The 23250-nt window shown below is 41.8% G+C and overlaps 1 protein-coding gene, 3 long non-coding RNA genes and 2 other non-coding genes across 7 annotated transcripts; 5 read left to right on the top strand and 1 right to left on the bottom strand.

Annotated features, from left to right (window-relative positions):
* The first annotated feature begins 20 nt into the window (after window positions 1-20).
* On the top strand, window positions 21-1261 carry LOC124417313. Of its 2 annotated transcripts, XR_006931828.1 has the most exons (3): window positions 21-93; window positions 411-565; window positions 827-1261. It is a non-coding gene; the product is annotated as an uncharacterized LOC124417313 (long non-coding RNA). The 2 variants fall into 2 exon arrangements; XR_006931827.1 differs by having other exon boundaries at window positions 21-565.
* A 2525-nt stretch (window positions 1262-3786) lies between these two features.
* Window positions 3787-19086, top strand: NCBP3 (nuclear cap binding subunit 3). The gene is made up of 13 exons (NM_001012805.2): window positions 3787-3957; window positions 5550-5615; window positions 6332-6437; window positions 7384-7509; window positions 9234-9362; window positions 11498-11571; window positions 12480-12588; window positions 13331-13430; window positions 13758-13864; window positions 14344-14629; window positions 15417-15574; window positions 16613-16777; window positions 16861-19086. The coding sequence occupies exons 1-13, from the start codon at window positions 3805-3807 to the stop codon at window positions 17094-17096; spliced, it is 1815 nt and encodes a 604-aa protein (NP_001012823.2). The 5' UTR covers window positions 3787-3804; the 3' UTR covers window positions 17097-19086.
* On the bottom strand, window positions 18303-20928 carry LOC124417314. The gene is made up of 2 exons (XR_006931829.1): window positions 20822-20928; window positions 18303-19561 (listed from the first exon to the last, which is right to left on the bottom strand). It is a non-coding gene; the product is annotated as an uncharacterized LOC124417314 (long non-coding RNA).
* Window positions 20478-22640, top strand: LOC417551 (uncharacterized). The gene is made up of 5 exons (NR_174024.1): window positions 20478-20757; window positions 21131-21207; window positions 21627-21703; window positions 21971-22026; window positions 22470-22640. It is a non-coding gene; the product is annotated as an uncharacterized LOC417551 (long non-coding RNA).
* LOC112530090 lies at window positions 21471-21545 on the top strand. Its single transcript, XR_003071336.1, has one exon. It is a non-coding gene; the product is annotated as a small nucleolar RNA SNORD49 (small nucleolar RNA).
* LOC112530094 lies at window positions 22321-22394 on the top strand. The gene has a single exon (XR_003071340.1). It is a non-coding gene; the product is annotated as a small nucleolar RNA SNORD65 (small nucleolar RNA).
* Window positions 22641-23250: the final 610 nt, after the last annotated feature.

The raw sequence follows: 23250 nt of genomic DNA, 5'->3' as shown, positions 1-23250 counted from the left end.
GGCGGCTGCGCATGCGCCTTGGGGAGAGTGCAGGCGCTGAGGGGAGCGGTGGATGCATTCCCTTCTCTGTGCTTTCGTAGGGCGTTGGTATCGGTGAGACCTGTCTGCGAGTGCTCAGGGGTCCCTCTAGGCACCCGAGAGCGGCAGCTACCCCTTTACAGGGCCGCTTTGTTCATACCCGAGTCCTTTGTCCCGGCGATGGTCGGTCCGGCGCAGCCCAGTGTGAGGGCGGCCGGGGTTCGTGTGTGCAGCTGGTGCATCTCGTTAGGAGGCGAGCGTAACCGCGAGTGCCACAATTACCCGTGGTTTCCTAGCTTCTGAAGCTCGCTGTGATCGCTCGTGTGAAGCCAGGTTTGTCTGCACACGGGCAGGCACGTTGAGGATTCAGTTCCCGGTCTTTTTTTCTTCAGAGATGTGCTGCCACCCGCAGTTCCTGCCCTCACCTTCCCTGCCGGCTGTACGTTCCCACCTCACAGCTCTGCCAGTGCAGCTGTTTTCATGGAAAACCACTGGAAAACGTCTGGATAACGGCATAGAGAATTCTATTCCAGCTCTGCTCAATTCTGTAAGCTCTTTTTTTCCCCAAAGGAATGTGTTTTTTCATCTGTGTGGCCTCTGCGTGGCAGCACTTGCATAAACATAGAGCACGGCTGTCCTTAACTGGGCGAGTGCCATGTTCCTGCCTGGCTCACAGCACCTTTGCTTTCTTGTAGGGCACTGTGAAGCCCTGTAACTGTCTCCTGGATGGGGCTTTGGTGCTGTGTCACTTAACTAGTTTTGTATGAACCTTCACAGTATCCCAACGAAATAATATTTTATCTTACAGGTGGGAGGCTGCAGTTTGCTAAATATATTAGGAAACACCAGGTGTTTGACTTCTTATCTGATGGTTTAACAAATGAGCATCCTTCCTTCGCTGATCCTGTTCTCTCTCCAGATGGACTGTAGGTAGGAGCCAGTCATGATCTATTTGGAACCCAGAGGCTCAGTTTCCCTGGTGACACATGGAGTTTGCAAGCTAGCTGCAGAAATAGCACACTTCTGTGCCCAGGTTTTTCATAGATTTGAAAAGCTGGAGATTTTTGTCGAGAGCCCAGGCTGCTAGGAGAATTCAATCCCAGCAGCAGGAAAGTATGGCCTTTCTGTGTAGTGTTTCACAGACTTCAAATAAACAAGCCAGATGGTAAAAGTGCAATGGTAAAAGTAATCATTTTTAGACTCCTGCCAGACCATTGTTTAAAAAAAAAAGAAAAGCTGCCTTTTGACTGAGAGTCTGCTGGCTGATTTGTTGTTGTTGTTCTTTTTCGCCTTCCCCATTCCTCCTTTTGTACCCCATCTTCCCTTGTTTACAAAGCTGCAGGTGTTGGAGGGTTTCATCAGGTTTCTTTTGCGACTGCTAGCAGTTGGGAATATTATTGCAAGAGTTCCCTCTGGTGGTCAGTAATGGGGAAATGAATAACAGTTCTGCTGTAAGAAGCTTTTTTTTATGCTGGAAGGATTTATTGTTCAGTCACTCTGTCCATTATTTTTAACAGCCTTTCTTAAGGCTTCTCTAGATAATGACTGGTAACCTTTTCCAGATTCCTTTTTTCTCCCATAATTAACTCTCCACTCCTCAGTAATTTACTACCATTGATTCATCCTTTCTGCACCAAGGCTGCAATAAAGGTGGAGCTTTTCTGCCCCAACCTGCATTTCTTCACTGACCTCCTATGGGCAGAGGATGCAGTCCGAGGTGAGTGGAAAAGAACAGAGCTCTTTGCTGGAGACTTAGAAGAATAAAATTAGATCAGCTTGTAATTGTGAAGAATTCACAGTTCATAATAAGATTCTAAAAGAAGCTGGGAAATATCAAGAGAATATTCTGTTCACCTACTCAGCAGTAAAAGCCCTGCAGGCACTCAGGCCTGGTTCTCCTCTTCTGATTTGATTGTTCCTGCCAGTCAGCCTAGAGGTGATTTTCTCCTAAGGAGTGCTAAAACTTTCACAACTGAACTAAAGCCACAATATATCAGTAGAAAGTTTCATGCTGAGTTCAATGAGCAAGTCATTAAATGATGTCAAGCAGAGAGGGTTGTGGTATGGCTGTATAGCAAGGATCTGTCCTAGGCAAGCATTTAAGGATTTTAAAACAAAATAAGGAAGTATTTGGGTGAAGTGATGGCTTCAACTGCATTCTTATAGCAGTAGTGCAAGGCAACCCGATGTCATGGAATCCTGATCCAGCTATTACTTTGAAGGGTTAGGCTTTGTAAATGTGCTCTACATCATATATAGATCTAGATCACTGCGTTCTACTTATAAGATGAAAACCAAAAGGAGAAAAAGATGTATCCTTTATTTCCCTTATAACAGCATTTCTGTCACAGAAATCTTTTCTCTCCCTATTATATCAAAATCTGCTGCTCAGAGCAGGTGTTTCAGCCCTGTTTACTTTTCATATGTTCACGTTATGCATACGTGGCCTCTGCCATAACCATTCACATCTGGCCTGGAAATATCACCTGTGGTGATATCACTTGGTGGTTCCTGTCAGGTGCTGGCTGTGTGATGTCAGCACCAAAGATAGTTCTGGCAAAATAACTGACATTAACTATTGTGTGAAGGCCTCAGTGCAGAGACTGTTAAAAATAAATGAACCTGGAGTGTGTGATGAGTAGCAAGAAGAGCTTTTAGTCCCGTTGGGTGATGGATGAGGGGAGCAGCCTTTATGTTGCCAGCTGCAAAATTTCTTTATGCCCAAGTCAAGATCTGCCGTTGAATTTTAGAACCACAGAATCGTTAAGATTGGAAGAGACCTCTCAGATCTCCAAGTCCAACCCCAACCCACCCCACCATGCCCACTGACCACAGCCCTCAGCGCCTCATCTCCACAGCTCTCAAACGCCTCCAGGGATGGGGACTCCCCCACCTCCCTGTGCAGCTGTGCCACTGCAGCACCACTCCTCCTGAGAAGAAACCGTTTCTAATATCCAACCTGAACCTCCCCTGGTGCAACTTAAGGCCATTACCTCTTGTCCTGAGGTAACCTATCGCAGGGGTGTGCTGGAGGGCTTTGGTTTGAGGAGCAGCAAAACTGAGGAGTGGAGCGGGATGGGATGGGTCACATAACCAGGGAAATATTAGGAATTTGTAATAGAATTAGCTGGATGTGATGCTGGTGACCATGAGCTGAGGAAACACAGCTGTAGAGCCATCAGTTGTTATGCCATGGATGCTGGAATATTGATGCTATTGGCCAAGGCAGGAGCAAGCCTTGAGATACAGCACGGTTCTGTACCACTGTGTCCAAGGGGGACAGCTATGAACTGCAGTGCGTGAGTAGGATAATTAGCAGAACGAAGAACTTGCTTTGTGAGAATTGCTAAATCGAACTGTATGGTTTATTTAGTGCAGTGAAGGGAAGACCGAGGGATAGATGATTCCTATGGTTCTACAGGGCTTCTCTCCACATACCCCCGGGTGGGAAGGCAGTACATGACAAAGGGAACAACTGAGCAGTCGGATACGGACATACTGCTCCTGAACAGCCCGGAGGGTGGGCAAGACCTGAACGTTTGCAGAAGCCAAACCACTTCTGCAACAATCATTGTAGGAGGGGAAAATGGCGGCGAGCGGAGGGCCGGGTGAGCCGCTCTCTCTCCCCGTCTCTATGGCCGCCCTGAGCGCGTTGGCGCCGCTTCTGCAGCAGCTCCGGGCGGCGCTCTATCCGCGGTGCCGTCTCTGTGGTGGCTCCGGGCGGCGGCGCTCTGCCCCGCGACGGGGCCGTCTCGTTAGCCGGGCGGAGGGCGGGCTTGGGGAGCTATGGCGGCCGTGCGGGGCCTGCGGATCTCGGTGAAGGCTGAGGCAACGGCGACAACGGCAGAACCCCGCGGCCCGGAGCCTGAGCCTATGGAGGTGGAAGAAGGCGAGCTGGAGACCATCCCCGTGAGGCGCTCGCTCCGAGAGCTCATCCCGGTGAGGGACGGGCAGGGGGAGCGAAGGAGGGACCGGCACCTGAGGGGGGGCAGGGTACGTAGGGGCGGCCCTGAGGGCAACTGGGGGGTTCCTGTGAGGGAACGGGGGACCACGGGGCGGGGGGGGGAGGAGATCGGGGGGAGGGAACTGAGGGTGGCTGAAGGGAGTGAGGGAGTGAAGGGGGAGGTGAGGAGGGGGGTGGGCTGTGGGGTGCTGAGGGTGGGGGGACGTGGGGAGCTGAGGGTGGGGGGTACCGGCTGAGGAGAGGGGGTGCGAGCGGGAGGCACCGGCAGTGCGGGCCCTGAGGATTTTTCCTTGTTCTCTGTCTTTTTTTTTTACTTACTGTCCTTAGATAAGTTCAGGTACGGTCAGGTTGAATGTGTGAAAGTGGGTCAGAGTTGATCTCCACTCCTAAGTAGGCTTTTGTTCTGAAAACGCGTGTGGAAAATGCTTGAGAAACTAATCTCTAATTAGCTGTTTGACCAACATGCTTCAGCTTCTACCAAATACGTGGCCTAAGAGACAGCACCCTACTGTATGTACTTCCTTGTGCTCCATCAGTCACCCCAAACAGTGGTGGTTTGGTTGTTTTTTTTTCCCATTGAACAAATAATACGTTTGTTTTGCCTTTCTCAGATCTTTCTCTTTTAAATATCTGCAACTTTAAGGGGAGTTTGATACTAAGAGAAGCTGTTAGGCTCAGTGTGTGACTGTTTTCTAACTGAGACTGACCTACTTTCTAGGAAGAGGCCTTTAATTATTGGAGCACAAGGGTAAACAGCACATTTGTCCTTAGAGATAGCAAGACAAGATATGGTCCTCATGTCACAAGCCTTCCCTGGGAGGTGGTTCTGAGGGTTCCAGAATGAAGCAGTGCCATAGTTAAACATGCAGATAGGGACAGAGCTGGGTCACTACTCCAGGATCTGTGTTGTTCGCTGCAGGCTTAGATTTCAGCAGTCTCCATTGGTGGAAATGAGTTTTGCGTGTTTGTCATCATTGGCAGCGTTCCTCTGGGTCTGCAGTCTTGTATCAAAGTAGTGATAATTCGTATTGCTGTTTCTGGAAGCTGGTTTTGAAATAATGATAAAGAATAGAAGTGGAAGACTCTTGCTGAACTGTGGAAATGGTTTGACATTCTGACTTTCCTCAAAACTGACAATGGCAGATTTCAGGAGTCACCTATCTTTATAATGGCACTGTTAAATCTGTTTGTTTTGTACAAGAAAACTACATGAAAAACCTGACACCAAAAATGGTGAAAATTGTGGTTAGGAAAGGTGTTTGGCTTCTGCTGTATTGCTGAGACAAAGTAAAAGCCTTAGCAATTAAACAATTAATACAGCAATTAAATATTGCAAAAGCACATATTCCTCATAGTAGAGGAATTTGGGTTCACTTGATGTGCTTTAACTCTCACTGCTGTCAGTGAGGTTAAGTGCTTGTGTACCTGTCTCTGCAGGGATATGTAGCTTGGAGTAAGGATCAAGGGGAAGAGGATGGATTTCTCATAGGCCAGATTTGTTTTAGCACAGTGATTATGTCACTGTCAGTGTTCGTTGAGTTTTCATTGCTGTTTTGCTTTGTTTCAGGACACTAGTAGGAGATATGAAAACAAAGCTGGAAGTTTCATTACTGGGATAGATGTAACATCCAAGGTAATTTTTGTCCTGTGGTTCTTTGAAGTGTTTCAATTATTGCTGCAGGAAAGGAGGAAATGCTTCATTTCTTTCCTAAGAGGCACGGAAGCTTACCATTATGAAAACACTGTTTTCAATGACTGGAGAATTCTCCTTTATGTTGGTTGCAAACAACATCTGGACAGGTTCTCTCCTGTAATTTCTAAGTAGCAAAATTTGTGTCCAAAACCTTACCATGTTTGTATTGAAATTGCATTGATGCCACTCGGTATTGCAGAACAAGTATCGCTCTTTGAGACAGGTGAGCCTTCTGTTTTATGTGAGTGACAGTATTTCAGTATTCTTAAACAATGAGTGTTCCAGGTGGAGAAAGTGCTTATTTTAAGGCAGGTTTTTTTTTTTGAGTACGGTGTCAGTGCATTTGTTAGGAAGGAAAAATAAATCTTAATGTGCCAACATGGAAGCTGAGCATTGGTTCAGGATATTTCGTTTTCCACGTATCTTGATCCTCGTTACATTGCCAAAGTTGCATTAAGGGTATTAAATGGCACAGTAACATTTCAGTGAGTTCTTTTTGTGTTCTGAAACATACAGATCTCCTTAGAAATAACAGAATTATTAATATAGATAGTTGCTCCTTGGTCGGTTGTATTTTAAATATCCAGTCCTATGATGTCAGTTGCTGGGAAGGCTGTGCTGTTCCTGTTTTGACTGCATCCTCTTGCATTTTGCAGGAAGCGATTGAGAAAAAGGAACAAAGAGCAAAACGCTTCCATTTTCGAGCTGAAGTGAATCTTGCCCAAAGGAATGTAGCTCTGGATCGGGACATGATGAAGAAAGGTATGACTTTATCCAGCAGTCGAGAAGGAAAGATCCCTTTGTTTACTTCCTCACAGTTCCTTTACTTGATTTATGCTATTTTATTTCCTACATCTCTCAAGGTTTTTCCCAGATAGTTTTCAAGAGAAGTCACACTTAAAAAAAAATATTTTAATATAATTACTTTTTGAGCTACTTTGTAACAATGCTTATCATTTTCACTCCTTATTTTACTGACACCAGAAAAGAAAACATTTTTTATTGGATATTAGGCAGTGGCACCTAATGTGTGTGTCCAGGATCTGTCTTCAGGACCAGTGCTGCCTTAAGAGTATTTAAATTCCTTGAAAGGGCCTCAGGCACTGTTTGTAAGCGAGCATAGGACTCTGTGTCCTGTGCACAGAAAGATCAGATTCCATGAGTGATGGCACATGTGCTGTAATATGGCAAGCTGGACGTGCTGGAGTATAAGCAGATAATCTGAGAGATGTGCACACACAACAGATTGGCATTTCTGGCATCCAGTTAGTTCCCAAGGCCTTTGTCCAGCTGGTGGCTTGGACCAGCTAAGCTGTGCCCTGTAAAATCTCTCCATGAGATGTGTACAAAACTTGTACCATGTCCTGATCATGGACTTCATTGGTATTATGTCTCTTCAGTACTTAGTGGAAGTACTTTAGTAGCATTTTAAAGAAAAAAAAAGAGAAGAAAACCTCTGTTTGATGCTTTTCAGTACCTGCAGCTCCCAGTGCTTGTAGTGTTACTACCACCTTTCTCTCTTTTTAGTTCTCAGTTGACATTTTACAGTGTGGAGTAACTCAAGTTCTAGTGTTGTAGAATGGTGAACATCATACTTCTACATCTTTAGGTTATTTTAAATGTTTGCTTTATAAATCCATGCATTATGAACATAAAAGCTTGCTTTGTAGAAATGAGTATCAATTTTATCTCTCTTCCTCTTTTGTAGCAATTCCTAAAGTGAGACTGGACACAATTTACATCTGTGGGGTGGATGAAATGAGTACTCAGGACATCTTTGCCTATTTCAAAGAGTATCCTCCTGCTCACATTGAGTGGTTAGATGATACTTCATGTAAGTAAATGGAATCTTTTGTTTGTCATTCTTAATCTTCTATATCAGTGGTAGCTGTACCTTGGATGTCTTTGTGGCTTTGTCTGTCTGTTTCCCTTTCATTAACCTTAGTCAAAAGAGATTTATAAGGAAAGAATTAATAGTGTGTGGTGAAAATCAAACCTGCTGTCTGAATGAGTATTTAAAAAGAAAGTGATTGAAAAATGACCTAAATAGCTTAGCATTACACAAATTACTGATGTTGAAGGAGACTAAAATAAATACAGTGGTAGATAGAAGAGCGGCCGGTGATCAGAGTGTCAGCGCAGGAGGATCACTTGTGAAGGATGTGAATTGAGTTCATTACAAGTTAAAAGTGATATTGTTCAAAATATGGTGGTCTAATTAATACAATTAGAAGTGCTGAAGAGGGAAGATTACTGGTGCATAGAGAAGCAAGTTATGTAGCTCTTAGAAAATGGAGTAAAGAAAACATGATGAGGAACTGTTTGTTGACAGTCTGAAGTGATCAGAAAGGAACAACATAAATTGGCTTGCCAGTTCTGACGTGGGGAAAAAAAATGGTCTAAAAATGTGGTGCTGCTTACATTTTGGCACAAATAGTGTATGTGCTTGTGTCACAAAGGGTAATGTTCAGAGAGGGAATTATTTAACTGTATGCTGCTACAGAGGTTGGTATGGTTTTGTGCTGGGAAGGAGCAGACTTGCTGCTATATTTGTTTAGTTCCTTCTCAGGGAGGAATTAGTGGGTGGAGGAAGGTGACTGATGAATGAGACATGCATAGATTGGAAAGGGAATGGAAATTCACATAGCAAGGGCTGTTGTGAGGAGTATATATACAGTGAGATTGCCAGAAGGATAAAAGATTCTACATCAGCATAAAATGCTCTTAATGGGCCTTACAAGTTTTAAGTTTTACTTCAGTAGCGTCTGCTGATACTTCAGACATACATGAAGCACTTACTGACTCCTGTTGTTAACTTAAGTACTGTGTAGCTTCTTTAAAGTGCTTGAGTGGTCTCTTATTTTTCTGCTCTTTGGAAAAGGTTAACAGAATTCTGTGCTAAGGTCCAAGGTTTGGTTAAATTTAAATAAAAAAGGAGAAATAACCCTTGGGTTGTTCTTTCTCTCCTTCTCTCCTTCTCTCCTTCTCTCCTTCTCTCCTTCTCTCCTTCTCTCCTTCTCTCCTTCTCTCCTTCTCTCCTTCTCTCCTTCTCTCCTTCTCTCCTTCTCTCCTTCTCTCCTTCTCTCCTTCTCTCCTTCTCTCCTTCTCTCCTTCTCTCCTTCTCTCCTTCTCTCCTTCTCTCCTTCTCTCCTTCTCTCCTTCTCTCCTTCTCTCCTTCTCTCCTTCTCTCCTTCTCTCCTTCTCTCTTTCCATTTCTGTGCTCACACATTCATGAAATACAATGGCTGTTATTCAGTATTCTTTGCTCTGATATATACATGTGGTTACACGTTTTGGTGGGTTTGGTTATGGTCGGTCGTTGTGTGTTTTTGTAACAGGATGAAGGCTGTGTGTCCCCCAGTTGAACAAGGCTTAAAGAACAGGAATAAAGAACAGGAATTATGAGAGATGTATCTGATTACATTTTAGTCTTGTCCCATGATAAGAACATTTCTGAACTTTTGTTTGCAATTTCCCTCCAGTAAGGCAGTGCATGTGACTGCTTGTTTACATGAACTGCATTTCATTTTTGTGTATGTTTCTGTCTGTATGTCACAGGCAATGTGGTCTGGCTTGATGAAGTAACAGCTACACGAGCCCTAATAAACATGAGTTCCTTTCCTGATCAAGAGAAACCAAAAGGCAGAGAAAACAATGAAGAGAAGACAGCTGAAAAAAACAAGAAAGGTAGATGAGATATATGTATACAGGTGTCATCTAGCTAAATCAATTAAACTTGAAACTTGTGCTTGGGTACTGCATAATCTAAATTACTGAAGGAGCTTCTATCATGTAGTTTCAGGTAAATGTATTCTGCCACTTTAAAAAAGGCTTTCATCTTGGAAACCTTTTGAAGAAGCTACTTCTTAAAAGGTGGGTTGGAGTTAGACCAACAGCAGTAATTTGGTCAGTACTGAACGTGTGAGATACAGGGTCAGATTCAGATGTGGTATTTGTTGTGGTGCACATTGCACAGAAATAAGTCTGTGTTACGTGAGTGCAAAGGCAGTGGAAGGATGGATATTTTAACTGTGGAAGCAGCAGGTGTAAGAAAATGTCCTGGTTTTGAAATACCATGGTTTATTCTTTGGCTTGATACCACGCCATCCTTCATATATGCCATCCACGCTGCTGTGCTGATGCATCACCTCACCACTGTGTATATCATCTCTAAATTGGACAGTTTTACTTTCAAGACAGAAGCACTCTGAAAGGTCACTTACAAAAGAGCAAAGCAGTGAGCCCATAGCTCAGTGTTAAGATAAATTTGGTATCTGAATGCCTTAGTTGTAAATTCATTCTAGAGGTATGAATTAAGAGTCAGATCAATGTGATAAATTGTTTCAAAGTACTGTCCTAAAGAGTACAAAGTGAAGGGAGGTGTTTTATTTATGAACTCTTCCCAGATTTTGCTTAAACATGCATTTGAACAAAATGCAGATGGACAATCTCTCTGTTTTATATTCACAGTTCTAGCAAAAGCCTTTTAAAAAAGCCTCTCTGTAGAATCTGGGCTTTAAACTTGTGGATGCTTCTAACTCATTCCCTTTTCTCCTTGTTGCTTTTCTCTACAATGCAGTGGCTCCTCCACCATCCATGTGACTTTAAAATATTGATAATGCTTCAAGTAAGATTTGTTACAAAGTTTTTGGAGAGCAGTGAATGTCTTTTTTTAAATGGAGCATAAAGATATGTATATTAATCTTGTTGGCTACAGTCTACATATTACATCATCAAAATTGTGTCATCTAAATGCCTCCTACATAATCTTATTCACCTGTTCAGCTGGAAAGGTGGGGTACTGGATGGAATACAAGCTGTGCAGATCACATCTCAAGGTGTGAGGTGCATGCAGATAAAGTAATCTGGCTTAGGTATGTTTCTTTTCTAGGTAAGAACTTGAGGCCTATGAAGACATTTAGGGTTGCAGGAGACATGTCTTTACAGTGAGAAGCTAATGTAAAACCAGATGTTTAAATGCTGTCCCTGATAGAAGTCAGTTAACGTTTGATTTTGGCTAACTTGTCTCCTGAAGTTCTCTCTGTGGAGTCAGATTGGTTCGTTGTGCTTTACTTTTTCCCTTGAACTTGGGTGTAGTTGTCAAGTTTTTTTTTAATAGCTGTGGCTTCCTATTAGAAGTTGTCAAATCCAGTCAGAGGAGATTTAAGAGAAGGAACTGTGAAATACAGAAGAGGTTTTTTTAGTCTTTTGTCTTTTGGGGAAGCTCAAAAGCAATTTCCAATAACAATTTTCTTCCCGTGAGCTAAAAAAAAAAAACCATAAGAAAACCTGAAAAACCTATTTAGACAACACATAGTGTATGTAGTTCTGGAAGTGTGTACTCTTCTGTTAGCTGTTTCACTTCAGAACTGAGTCACTGTGTTTTTTCAGATCTCTCAGAAACTGTAAGCTTTTGAGTAGTAACCTGTTCCACATTGTGAATATTGGATACCTGTAGGTACTTGCAGCATTTAGAAGAGAGGTGGAAGGAAACAGGCTTTGATCCCCCTTTTGCAGTCTTGTCCTTGCTGATCTCTGTCATACCTTGAAATTGCAGTGCAATTTCATTTGCTTTCAGATAAGTAAATTGATAATCCATGCGCCTCAGGCACTTACCTGTATGGGGTCTGTCTGGTTAATGTTATTCTGTGCTCATGTGTGCTTCAGATTTCTGTAGGCGTTCACTGTTTTGATTACTCTCTAGGCTGCGCAGAGGAATTGATGACACTTTCAGTTTGATTTCAGAGACTGTAGATAATAATATTCAAATGAACCGAGACGTTAAAATGTAGATCTCTTTTCCCAATTATTTCCCTCTTCAGAAAAACAGGAGGAAAGTACTGATGATGAGACAGAAGAAGGCGAGGTTGAGGATGAAAATCCAAGTGACATCGAGGTCAGTATAGAAAGAAAATGAAAACCCCATTACGGAAGTGTTGCTCTGACTGATGTAAAGTATTGATGACATAATAGTTTTTACCATACGTGCTCATAATTTGTAATTTAATTATCAAATTAAATAAGGTGGGGAAAAAGGCAGGAAGTGCAGACGTGCTGCTGGTGAGAATAGCCTCATAAAAGTGCTTTGTTAAAGTAATTTTTGAAGACTGATAGGGCAGCCAGCACGTAAGAGCCAGACTGACTGCTCTATCCTGTTAAAGGGGACAATGAAAGAAAAAAAGTGGAAGGCAGCAGCCTTTCAGTATAGAAGGCAGTGTATAAAGTGGGGGGAAAAAAAAGGGGATTTAGGCTGCCCATAGATTTGTGTGGGCATCAGCATACACATTGATGGTTTGTAAGTAGTTTAATCTTCAGTGGTTGAATATATATAATGGGTGTCAGTAGTATTTTCTTTAGGAATGGCTCAGCGAACACTCACACAGATTATGGAAATCTGAATTTTAGCTTATAGAAAGCAGTTATAAATGGAAAAAAAAAATAATGCCTGTATGTCACTGCATGAGGGCAGGAGAACCCATTGGTGAAACCATTTGTAGATGAAACAAACAAAAGAAATCAAGTCTTTCTTTTTCAGTGTCCAGTCATACTGTAGTTTCATTTGAAAACTTATCTCACTTAATAATCTGAAGAAGTGTTGTGAAGGAAGAGACAAAAATATTTTAAACCTTTTGGCAAAAAAAAATTGAAAAATACCTAGTGATTTGTCAAGAAAGAAGTGGAGTTAGTCTGAACAGAATTTGAAAAGTAATTTACTAACCAAGGGATTGCTTCTCTGCAAGCAATCCATTTTCATTCAAAAGTAATTTTATTTTTGAGTCCAAAATACCTTTTTTGCCCCCAAAGTTGGATGCCCTCACCCAGGTAGAAGAGGATTCTCTCCTGCGTAATGATCTTCGCCCTGCCAATAAACTGGCTAAAGGAAACAAGCTATTCATGAGGTTTGCTACTAAAGGTAAATGAACAGCTTAACAAGCATAATGAATTAATTGCTTGTTGCAGTTTTATTTGTTGACTAATTAATTACTTGAAGTACCTAATTTTTATTTGCAAAATTGTTAGGTTTTTTTGCTAATTGTTAGGTATTAAGATTTTGCTATGAATACACATTTAGTGTGTGAATTAAATCCAGTTCATGTTGTATGAAGATTATTGTACATAAAATATTATCTTGGGTTCAGGGCATTCTTCCCAATACCATAGAATAGGTTTTATGATGCACTTCTCCACAGAGGTAAACTTCACATTTTATAAATACGAAAATCAGTTGTGATGTTTATGAGGTACTGATGGAAATTGTCACTTAATGCAGTTGAGATATTAAATTATATTTATGAATAAAATGAAAATGCATATAATTTCTGAGCCATGTGGAAGGTGGCACATCCATAAAGAAAAGAAAGGTCAGGAATAAGGTAAGTATGGCCTCCAGCAGTTGCAGTGGGATGTAATGCTCCCTTAAGCTGATATGCAGAAACTCAGTGTCTCCATGGAATTGGGCACAAATAAAACTGTGGCAGTAGGAGAAATTTCAGTTGAGGTGTCAGCAAAACTGTGTCGTTCAGGTAGGAAATTGAAATACCATGGACCTGTAAGACATATTCAGTCTTCCTTTCCCTCTCTGTGTGTCTGACTGGATGCTAGTGAGGTATATTCTAAGAGGAAAGGAAATATTCTTTTAACTTTTGTTTTCTCAGATGACAAAAAAGAACTGGGAGCTGCAAGGAGAAGCCAATATTACATGAAGTATGGCAATCCCAATTATGGAGGCATGAAGGGGATTCTTAGTAATTCTTGGTGAGTGCAGGATGGGGGAATTGGAACGCTGCAGATACTCAGACAGGGTGGTTCATAGCTGTTGTAACTTGCAGATTTTTCTTCTCTTCTGATTTCTGTAGGTATACCTGAAGTGTGAATAATGTTTTCGCAAAGTGATGATGTATTTGCTAGGGGAATATTTTGTTGGGAAAGTAAAAAGTTTTGTATTGAGAACACACATGCAGAACAGTTCTCTGGCATAAATGTCTGTTATTAAAGTGAGTGATAATTGCACGTGCTTAATCCAGGATTGGTTACAGCTCGTTTCTTTGTGATAGGAACATCATTCTTTCTATGGTGTTGCAGGAAACGGAGATACCATTCCCGTCGAATCCATCGGGATGTGATAAAGAAAAGGACACTTATTGGGGATGATGTTGGCCTGACTCCTCCTTACAAACATCGACATTCAGGTAATTGCTGACAACGTGTCAGAGCTATACAAGTGTAACTGGGGAAGTGGAGGGCTGGATGCATTATTTTTGGCATTACTACTTACAGGAGTCCAGAGGGTTTTCATAAGCCAGCAGTTGTCACATTAAGCCCTGCAAGATGATAGGAATTGTTATGTTAAGTTCAGTATGAACTGCCCCTGCAACATGAGACAGTTATACCTTATATGCTGAGTCCAGCTACATGCTTGAGCAGTATTCTGAGGTAGTGGAACACTATGGGCTTTTTTGCCTCTTGTAGTGATTTTCTCCCCCTTAGATTATTCTGTAGTATAGATCCCACTTAGAATATTTTGCAAAATATTCTTCTTTTAGCCTGGAAGAACTACAAAGCCATGTTTCTATTGCATCATTTCTTTGCAGTAATAATCTCCTACCTTGTTCTTATCTATGATAAATGATAAACTTCAGTTTCTCAGAATCAGTTTGTTTTGCTGTAGGCTTGGTAAATGTACCTGAGGAGCCTATTGAGGAGGAAGAGGAGGAGGAAGAAGTTCAGGATATGGATGAAGATGACAGAGTTGTTGTAGAGTACCGTGATGATCTGCAACCTTTCAAACAGTCCCGAGACCGCGGTGCAGCGAGACGATCGAGTGCAAGTGCATCTGATTCTGATGAAATGGACTATGACCTTGAACTGAAAATGATATCGACCCCCTCTCCCAAAAAGAGCATGAAAATGACAATGTATGCAGATGAAGTGGAATCACAACTGAAAAATATTAGGTAAAGTCTCCCTGTTCTTTAGAAGTGTCAGTGAAAAGGCATTTAAAATGTAATCGGTGACAGTACTGTCAGAGCTTAAAGGCAAACTGTTGAAGCTGCTATTTCAATTCTTAACATAATTTTGCAGTAGACATTTTAGAGGTGAAATGCAAACTATGGAAAAGCCTGTATCAGTCTTCTCTTTCCAATTAACATTTTTAAAACACAGCTTCCTTTGTAGATTTCTGCAACCCAGCACCATGATGATAATATAGCTCAAAGTGGAATCAATGGAAATGTAAGCAAGCAAGCAAAATTAAGCTCTTGCATCTCATAGGTAGGGCAGCCATCCCCAGGTGTAGATGGGGAAAAAAGTAATTTATGTTCACTGTGGACTCATTAACCAGAACTACATATACTGTAGGCAATCAAAATAATTTTAATATACATCCCTTTGGCAGTGTGAGTCATTATTATGGTTCATTATAACGTCAGATCTTTTACCAATTCTGAGGTTGTTCATTTGCTTTGAATTTTGACCCAGAGGGCACAGCCTTACAGAGGAAAGCTTGATATCTGCCTTGTAACGGATGCTGAGGAGTTCATGTGATTACAGTTAGACTTTGGATTCTGACTGAAAAACATGCTTGTATAAGTAATGTTTTTGGGTCGTCTTGTTTGTTTTTTTTACCTCTGTTTCTCAGTAGAGCAATCCTGCTAACATTGTTTTCTATGATTTTACATACAAGATCTGAGCACTGCACTAGATTTCACTTTGTTTAAAGGACTTTATTATTGTTTTATTTAGGAATTCCATGCGAGCAGATAGCATAGCAACCAGTAATGTGAAAAACAGGATTGGCAGTAAAGGATTGTCGGACAAAGTTGTAGATGTAAGACTACTGTTAGAAGAAAAACGTCAGAATAACAATGGGCTGCGGCAGCCAAACAGCATTGTAAAATCAGGTAATTTGAAACCCTTACTTTGTGCAGAATTATGACTGTCTTATTAATAATTGATGTAGTCATTTTACATCAGTCCTCGAATGCAGCTTAGAAACATGAGGAAATCCTATTCAGCAGCAATTTCTGCATTTGAATGGTTAAGAGGCAGGATTGGAGATTGCTTTGGGGGAAAAGTAAAGCACATTTAAGTGAAAGAGTGACATTTATTTTTATCTAATTTCTTTGCCTACATCTATTCCCCTCCTCCCCCCCCCACACACACACAGTTTGTCCCTTTTAATTTGCTTACTTACTGAGGCAGATTCTGTATGACATTATGGGAACCTGCATTGAGGAGAGAGCTCATGTGCAAACTGAAATGTGAGGCACTAACTACATGAAATAATACATATGTGGAAGTATATATGTGTATACCTGTATATATGCGTATATGGAAGTATTTTTTCAAATGGCAATCTTTTAATTTATTTATGTTAATTGACTTGGTTTTTTTGGCATAGGTATGTGTAATTACAGCTACTTCTGACACAGATAGTATCCAGAGAATTATCTGACTGCTCATGACTCAATATTTAGCATTTGTATATTCTTATTTCCATTTAATTCTGTAAAATATTGAGGCATTAGAACTCTAAGGCAAAGAATCTATAATCTGAAAAAAAAAAATCATTGAAGCTGTAATAATTATCTTATAATCATAGCTCATGCTGGATCCATATATGCTGGGCTGCTAATAGAAGTGCAACAAGCCATGGAATAACAGCTACTTTTTTGGTCATTTGGACAAAATATAACCTGAAAACATTCAGTACCAAATTTATTGCCAAAGAACAGTGGAATCTGGATAAGATTTTATTGCAAGTGTTGTCAAGACTGAAATCTGAATATGAAGGACTTAATGAAAAGGGGATAGAAAAGATGAGAACATTTGTCTAGTTCTGAGTTCTACCAAGTGTGCAATGAGCATCAGATTAGCTGGCAGAACTAAAGTAAATGCAACGTGATTTTTCTTGTTTTAATCACTGAAAATATCCCTAGACGTGCGGCAAAGGCTGGGAAAAAGACCACATTCCCCAGAAGTTAAGCCTCCAAGCAGTATCTCTGCTCCTCGTCGAGAACCAATATCAGATGTACACAGCCGGTTAGGAATCCCCAAGCAGGACGTAAAAGGTCTCTACTCTGATACCAGAGAGAAGAAATCAGGTTAGTTTCGTGGTGGGATACAGTTTAAAGAAATGCAGTACAGTGCTGTTATTTTTAAACGTGCTTGTTTTTCATCTTATTAGGTAATTTATGGACCCGATTAGGGTCTGCTCCGAAGACACAAGAAAAGACTTCAGATAAACCTGAAAACTCCGTGGCATCTCCAGAGGAAGATGATTCAGAGCTCCAACGGGTTTGGGGTGCTCTCATTAAGGAAAAGGAGGAGTCTCGGCAAAAAAAGAGTCGATTGGATAATTTACCATCTCTACAAATTGAAATCAGCCGAGAAAGCAGTTCTGGATCAGATACTGAATCATGATTTTACACTTTGATCCTCAAGAACGTGACTGCAGTGTGGCAAGATTTCCTTTGCCCAAAAGCTGAACACTGGCAAAGACTCTGCAGTGAAGGTTCCAGAAACGTCTCAGTTCCTTTTATACAAAAATAGAGATGCATATGCCACTTGAAACCTAAAGCAATCATGTTTGTCTGGAGTCTGTGGTTGGCCCTGTGTTATGTAGGGCATTGTCTTATATGTTAATTACAGCAAACCTGTAGTTAATTCTAGCCAAACACTTTTCCCTAAACTCTGAATTTAAAAGAAGAGGGAGAAATACTCTGTATTTTTAAGAAGACCTTTTTGTTCTTAATATTTTTAACATGGAATCTTTTAACAAAATATTTTACACAGTTCATCCAAAGAACAGGGCATTTCACAGTCAGCACCATTGCCTTGCCCTTCTGGCACTTACCAGCACCTTTCCTCTTAAAGTAATAACAATAATGCTTCCTGGGTAAGCAGCCAGCAAGGAGAAAGCATAAAGGGACTGCCACGTTCCCTTCCTCCAAAATAATGAATGTAAATCCAATGTTGTAGTATGGTGAGGTTTCATGCGGTATCCATATAGCATCACTGCTCTCCAGGAATTCATTTATTTGTTTTGGTGATACTGTGTTCTGCTGTAGCAAGGATTGCAGTGTTTCAGACTGCAGAGTTGGTTGAGAGAATCGTGCAAATTCCTGAAGGTTTTTCTTATCTTTTTTTTTTTTTCTAGTTACATATTGAGAAATTATATTTCTCTCACTCAGCTGTATTATGTTTTGAAGAAATCTAACAGTTTAAAAACTTACATTTTTATATCTGTGGAAATTTCCCGTTGGCCATGGTGAAAAAAGCTATAGTGATGTTTTCCTATGTGCTGTTTAACTATACATATATATAACTGAAAGAGAAAAGGAGAACTATAGGATCACTGTCCCACGTCAATATTTTGGAGTGTTCTTGTATAGTACATGTGGGTGTGCACATGGTTGACTTGTTACATTCAGCTTTTTTTTTTCTACCTGCGTATCTCTACATAAAAGTTTGATCAGAGTGCAGCTGCAATTTTTTCTTCTTGTTGCCTGTGGCATATATTTTGATTGCCAATAATTCTAAACGAGGAATAATGATAGCACGTCGCGTTCTGCTGAACAGAACAGGTGGCAAAAAAAACGTTGTCTGCTATGTTTTTGACAGTCTGAAGATGTTTGCTTTGTCTTTAGGACTGTTCATCCTGGAGAAGAGGACGTTTGGGGGGGGGGGATTTCATCTACATGTATATAAATACCTGAAGGGAGAATGCAAAGAAGAGAGCTGTGCTATCTTCAGTGGCGCTCAGCGTTAGGATAAGAGGCAGAAGGCACAAACTGGAACACAGAAGACTCTGTCTGAACTTCAGGAAGCACTTCTTTACTCTGTGGATGATGGAGCACCGGCTGTGCAGAGAGCTTGTGGAGTTTTAATGTCCTTTGAGATGTCAGAAGCTGCCTGGATACGCTCTGGATGGCCCTGTTCATGCAGGGGGTTGGCAGGTGACCTTCAGATGTCCCTTCCAACCTCTCAACCATTTTGTGATTCTGTCCTTACTTCCCAGGTTCCGTCAGTCCAAAATGTCTGTATATCTCCCTTCTCCTGTCTGCCTTTCAGCATTTTTTTTTTCCTCTTCCCCCCTTTGGTTTGTGTTTTCCTTTAGTTGTGGTTTTTGTTTGGTTGGTTTTCTACTAAGTTGGAGTAGGTTTGAAGTTTCACACAAGTATGGAGTCTGCAATTAACTTCTCTTACTGCTTTAAGCAGTGTGTAAAATGAGAGGTGAAGTGGAAGGTACAGTGATGAGAAATGTAAGCCAGGGACCGTCTGGGCTTCACGTCTTCTTTCCTTGTTTTGTGACACCCTGCAGTTTATATTTAATTACTGAATATATAAATATGGCTCATAAAAAAAAGTGCTGTCGAGAGTAAATGACTGCAATGTCTGATCACCGTAATAATCCATTTCAGCGTGTGCTTTCATTAATTAATCACACCTTACCCCTTCCTCAAGACCCTGATGAAATTCATTTAACCAGTCTCTTCTTGCCAGTAAACCTTTGCCTTGTGTTACTGCTTTGAATCCAGTATGACTTTGCCTTTTTCTGCAAGGAGGAGGTAGGTATCAGTCACACGTTGTGTCTGTGAGCATTGCTTTCTGTGTTGCTGTGAATCCTTGCATGTGTTGAGGTCAGTGCCTGGCTGTGGGCCACTCTTCACAGTGCTGATAACCACTGTGTTTCAGGTAGATATTCATCACTTGAGCCTGGTGAAGGGTGGGCTGCTGGTGTGAAAGATGGAACGGGAAGAGAAAATCTCTTCAGCTGAGAGACAGCTGATATGATGGGTGTATGAATGAGAAAAGTGTAGGCTGGCATTCAGGAAGAGCCATTAGCACTGGGTCTGTCTTCCATGTGATCATAATTAGAAAGGCATCTGTTTGGAAGGGAGGGTTGTGTGTTAATGACAGTGCAGGATCCCAGCTGCAAGGAAACAGAAGTCTGCTGCTGAAGGGACCTACTGAGAGGGGTTTTTCCCCTTTTTCTATTTTTCCCCCTTTTTTACCTTTCTCTTTTTTTCATTTCCCCACTTTCCCCTTTCACCCCCCTTTCCCCCCCCTTTTCTTTCCTTTCCCCCCCCTTTTCTTTCCTTTCCCCCCCCTTTTCTTTCCTTTCCCCCCCCTTTTCTTTCCTTTCCCCCCCCTTTTCTTTCCTTCCCCCCCCTTTTCTTTCCTTTCCCCCCCCCTTTTCTTTCCTTTCCCCCCCCCTTTTCTTTCCTTTCCCCCCCTTTTCTTTCCTTTTTTCCCTTTTTCCCTCCTTTTCTCTCTTTCCCCCCTTTTCATTTTTCCTTTTTTCCCCTATTTTTTTTCCTTTTTATTTTTATTTTTTAATCATCATTTTTTTCTTTTTGCAGTAGGAGTCTTTGCCTGCTTTTCTTTCTTGGTTCTGTACAAAGAAGCCTTGGAAGGTTATCTGCTGCTATCAGGAATGCTACTCTTGGTCTTCCTCAGTTACCCAAACACGGATTTCTGTGTTTTAAACTCTCAGTGGACGCTTTTTCCTTATTATAGCTAACGTAAATCCAGGAGATTGCATAGAAGAGTTTCCTACAAATCCCTTTCTTTCTCTTTGCGATCCGGCAACCAGACAGCCTCCAGTAATTCGTTGTAGGCCCCATTCGAACCCTCCCTCCACTTTCGCCCGCGCTGCAGGAAATGGACGCCTTGCTCCCCCTGCCTCGCGTGAGCAGTGGTACAGCCCGCCCACCTCTCGCGAGAGCAGTGGTGCGGACAGCCCCCCGCCGTAGGGTGGTACATCCTGAGCCCTTATAAGCGGCGGCCGCGATTCTTCCCGCCCTTTCTCCTCGTGCGGCAGGTGTGGTTTGGTGTTATGGTGGCTCTCGGTAGAGCTGCGGAGAGGGCCCCCATCCCCCGGGCAGCGGTGGTGCACGCCGTGCCTCCTCGTCCCCCAAGGGCTATAGGCCCGACCGCTCGAGGTGGCAGTTGAGGGAGATGAAGGAGAGCTGGCCTCGCTCCTCCCGTCCCCGCAGGCCCTTATGGAGACGGATGGCGGTACCGCGCCCGGCCGGGAGTGCGCAGGCAGCGCTGGAACGGCCCTGCGGTCCGTCCTGAGGTGAGCGGGGCTGGGAGGCCTTGGGCTGGGGGGGGTTCTTAGCGCTGAGCCTTCTGAGGCCTACCGTGGGTTGTTTTCTTTATGGTTCCCCCCTCATCTCCTCCTTTTTTCCCCCTTTGATCCTTGATGCGGCAGACCCTTCTCGTGCTGTGATCGTTACAGCCTTCAAACTGACGTTCTGTGGAATTGCATTTGAAAAACGTAGTAAATGCGGTCTGGCACCCTGCACGTGGGAAATGCACAAGTTTTATTTAACTAAAAAGACTACTTATAAAACGATAGTTCATTATTAAAACCCAAACACGGAATTGTCTGCTCACTGTTGGTATGAGAGTGTTATTATTGTAACAAATGTACCAATGTGGTTTTCTAGATCGACTGCTGAGGAGTACTGCTTTAATGCTTGTTTGGTGTCTATTCGCCCAGCGGAACGATGCCCTGAAGCAAAGAGTAAGTTATCTTCACGTTCTGCAAAGGTGTTAAGAACGTTCTAGATCTTTCCTTGTATACTAGTGATGTAAAGTAGCTAAGTGCAGGGCTGTTAACTGAAAATAACCTGTAATAATTATATCTTAGTTAAGCAAATAAAGCTATTAAAAGCAAATGTTATCTCCTGTTAACAGTTAATACTTCTTATCAACAAAGGGGAGAGGGTACAATCAGTTCAAGATGAAGCAGTTTCTCTGTGTATTCACCTATCAAAGTTGCTGGCTGTTGATGATGATACCCCAGAATAGGAAGTGCCGTCAGATGCGAGAACTGACGATAACCTTCTTATTTATCTGAAATACAGCTACATGTGTGTGAACTTAGAGTTGTCTGGACCTTGTCTGCTAGAACTAATGGGGAAATGCTTATTTGCTCTGCAGAAGCTGGGATTTGCAGATGATGTGATACAATAAGGACTGGGAGCAGGCATCTGTCTGGAGATGGCCATAATGTGAAGGTAGGTGATGAATTTCTTTGGACCATGTAGAGATCCTTAGCAGGAGGATCTGTTGAGAATAAGTGGGTCTTATTAATCATACAGAATATGCTTCCTGTGTTTTTTTATGGTTATCCTTCATAGCTTGAATCAATCTGCTTACCTTCCTCTCTTACTCAAAATATAAAGCCCTCTGATAATGATTTTTTGGGATCCTTAAATACAGGTATCACTTGCAGTTCTCTGCTACCACATACTCATAGCTGTTAATGTCTATTTCCATTACAGCCCTTCAGAAGGCCTTGGGACAGAAGTGAGACTGCAAGGGCAAGAGATTGTTCTGGGTGAGTTTGAATGTTCTGTGTGCTCTTAGTTCACTGTGATGCTTTTGGGCTGCAGTCTCACAATCACTGTGTGGTTGAGAGCGTTTTCATTGGCCTTTTTTTTTTGTTTCTGTGTATTCTTTGCTCTGCAAGAGGGATTAATGAAATTGTAGGACAAAACAGCACTTCATTGGGCTGAAATACCAAGGGTAAACATATAGGAGCTGCTGTCTTCTGCACTATAGTTTTGTTTACAGCAATATAGAACAAAGGTGCTCCTTGTTTTAGAAATGCATCCATATATCTGAGGATATCATATGATGAAACTAACCAAAAATTGCTGGAATTACCGGCAGATTGACTGGTGGTGAGCAAAGGTTTTTCTGATGATATCACTTAAATTAACAAAAAGGTAAACAATGAATGTTGTGGGTGGTCAACTTATTCCTGCTGTTGTATTGCAGGTGTTGATGCTGAAAGCACATTTGTTTGAGGAAGAAGGAACCCAATGGAACATGAGTGAGCTTGGCAACTGACCTTTGTAAACGTCACCTGTTTTTCTGTGCGTAGACTTGTAAGATAAGAGGATGTTTACACTGTTCTGATATACATTAAAGTTCTAAAAAACCCTTCAGTCTGCTTTTGTCACTCTTTGCATAAAGGAATGATGCTTTATTACCCAACACGTCTTTGTTCCACGTGCACTCTTCTGTGATTTGCTGTAATATCATACAGTAGATGTGTACATGGTACAGTGTAGTTTCTGCAGAGTGTAAACAGGCTTCAGTTGTAAGCATTCTATCTGGTGTTAGGTAGTCAAAGCAGTTCAAACAAGTAATGCTAAGACTGTTACTGTTCTTACTGTAGAGATTAGGCCCTAATATCCCAACAGCAAGAAAAGCAAGTATTCAAATTAGGGCAAATGCAACTGTTTCTGTAGCTTGTTCAGGCTTGAAACTCAGCCTCAAAATCTGATGGAGACACTGCAGAATCTGTTTCTGCAGCAGCAGCATTTATTCTAGCTAACTGTACATGTCTTCTCTAAATAGTGGTCCAAATATGAACTGATATTGAGATGGGGAGAAAAAGATCTTCTCTAGCTTGACATCTGTCTTTGTTGTAGGTGCTAAAAGAATAAAAAAGGCAGATGTTGCTGACCATTTTGCCCACTTGGTGTCACCAAGTGAAAGATTTTAATGTACTTCAGAGTATATGTAGAAAGAAGGTAATGATTATTAATTAACT

The sequence above is a fragment of the Gallus gallus genome, chromosome 19, assembly GCF_016699485.2.
Source record: "Gallus gallus isolate bGalGal1 chromosome 19, bGalGal1.mat.broiler.GRCg7b, whole genome shotgun sequence".
NCBI classification, from domain to species: Eukaryota; Metazoa; Chordata; class Aves; order Galliformes; family Phasianidae; genus Gallus; species Gallus gallus.
Note: the sequence above shows the minus strand (reverse complement) of the source record. Positions and strands in the feature narration are given on the sequence as shown.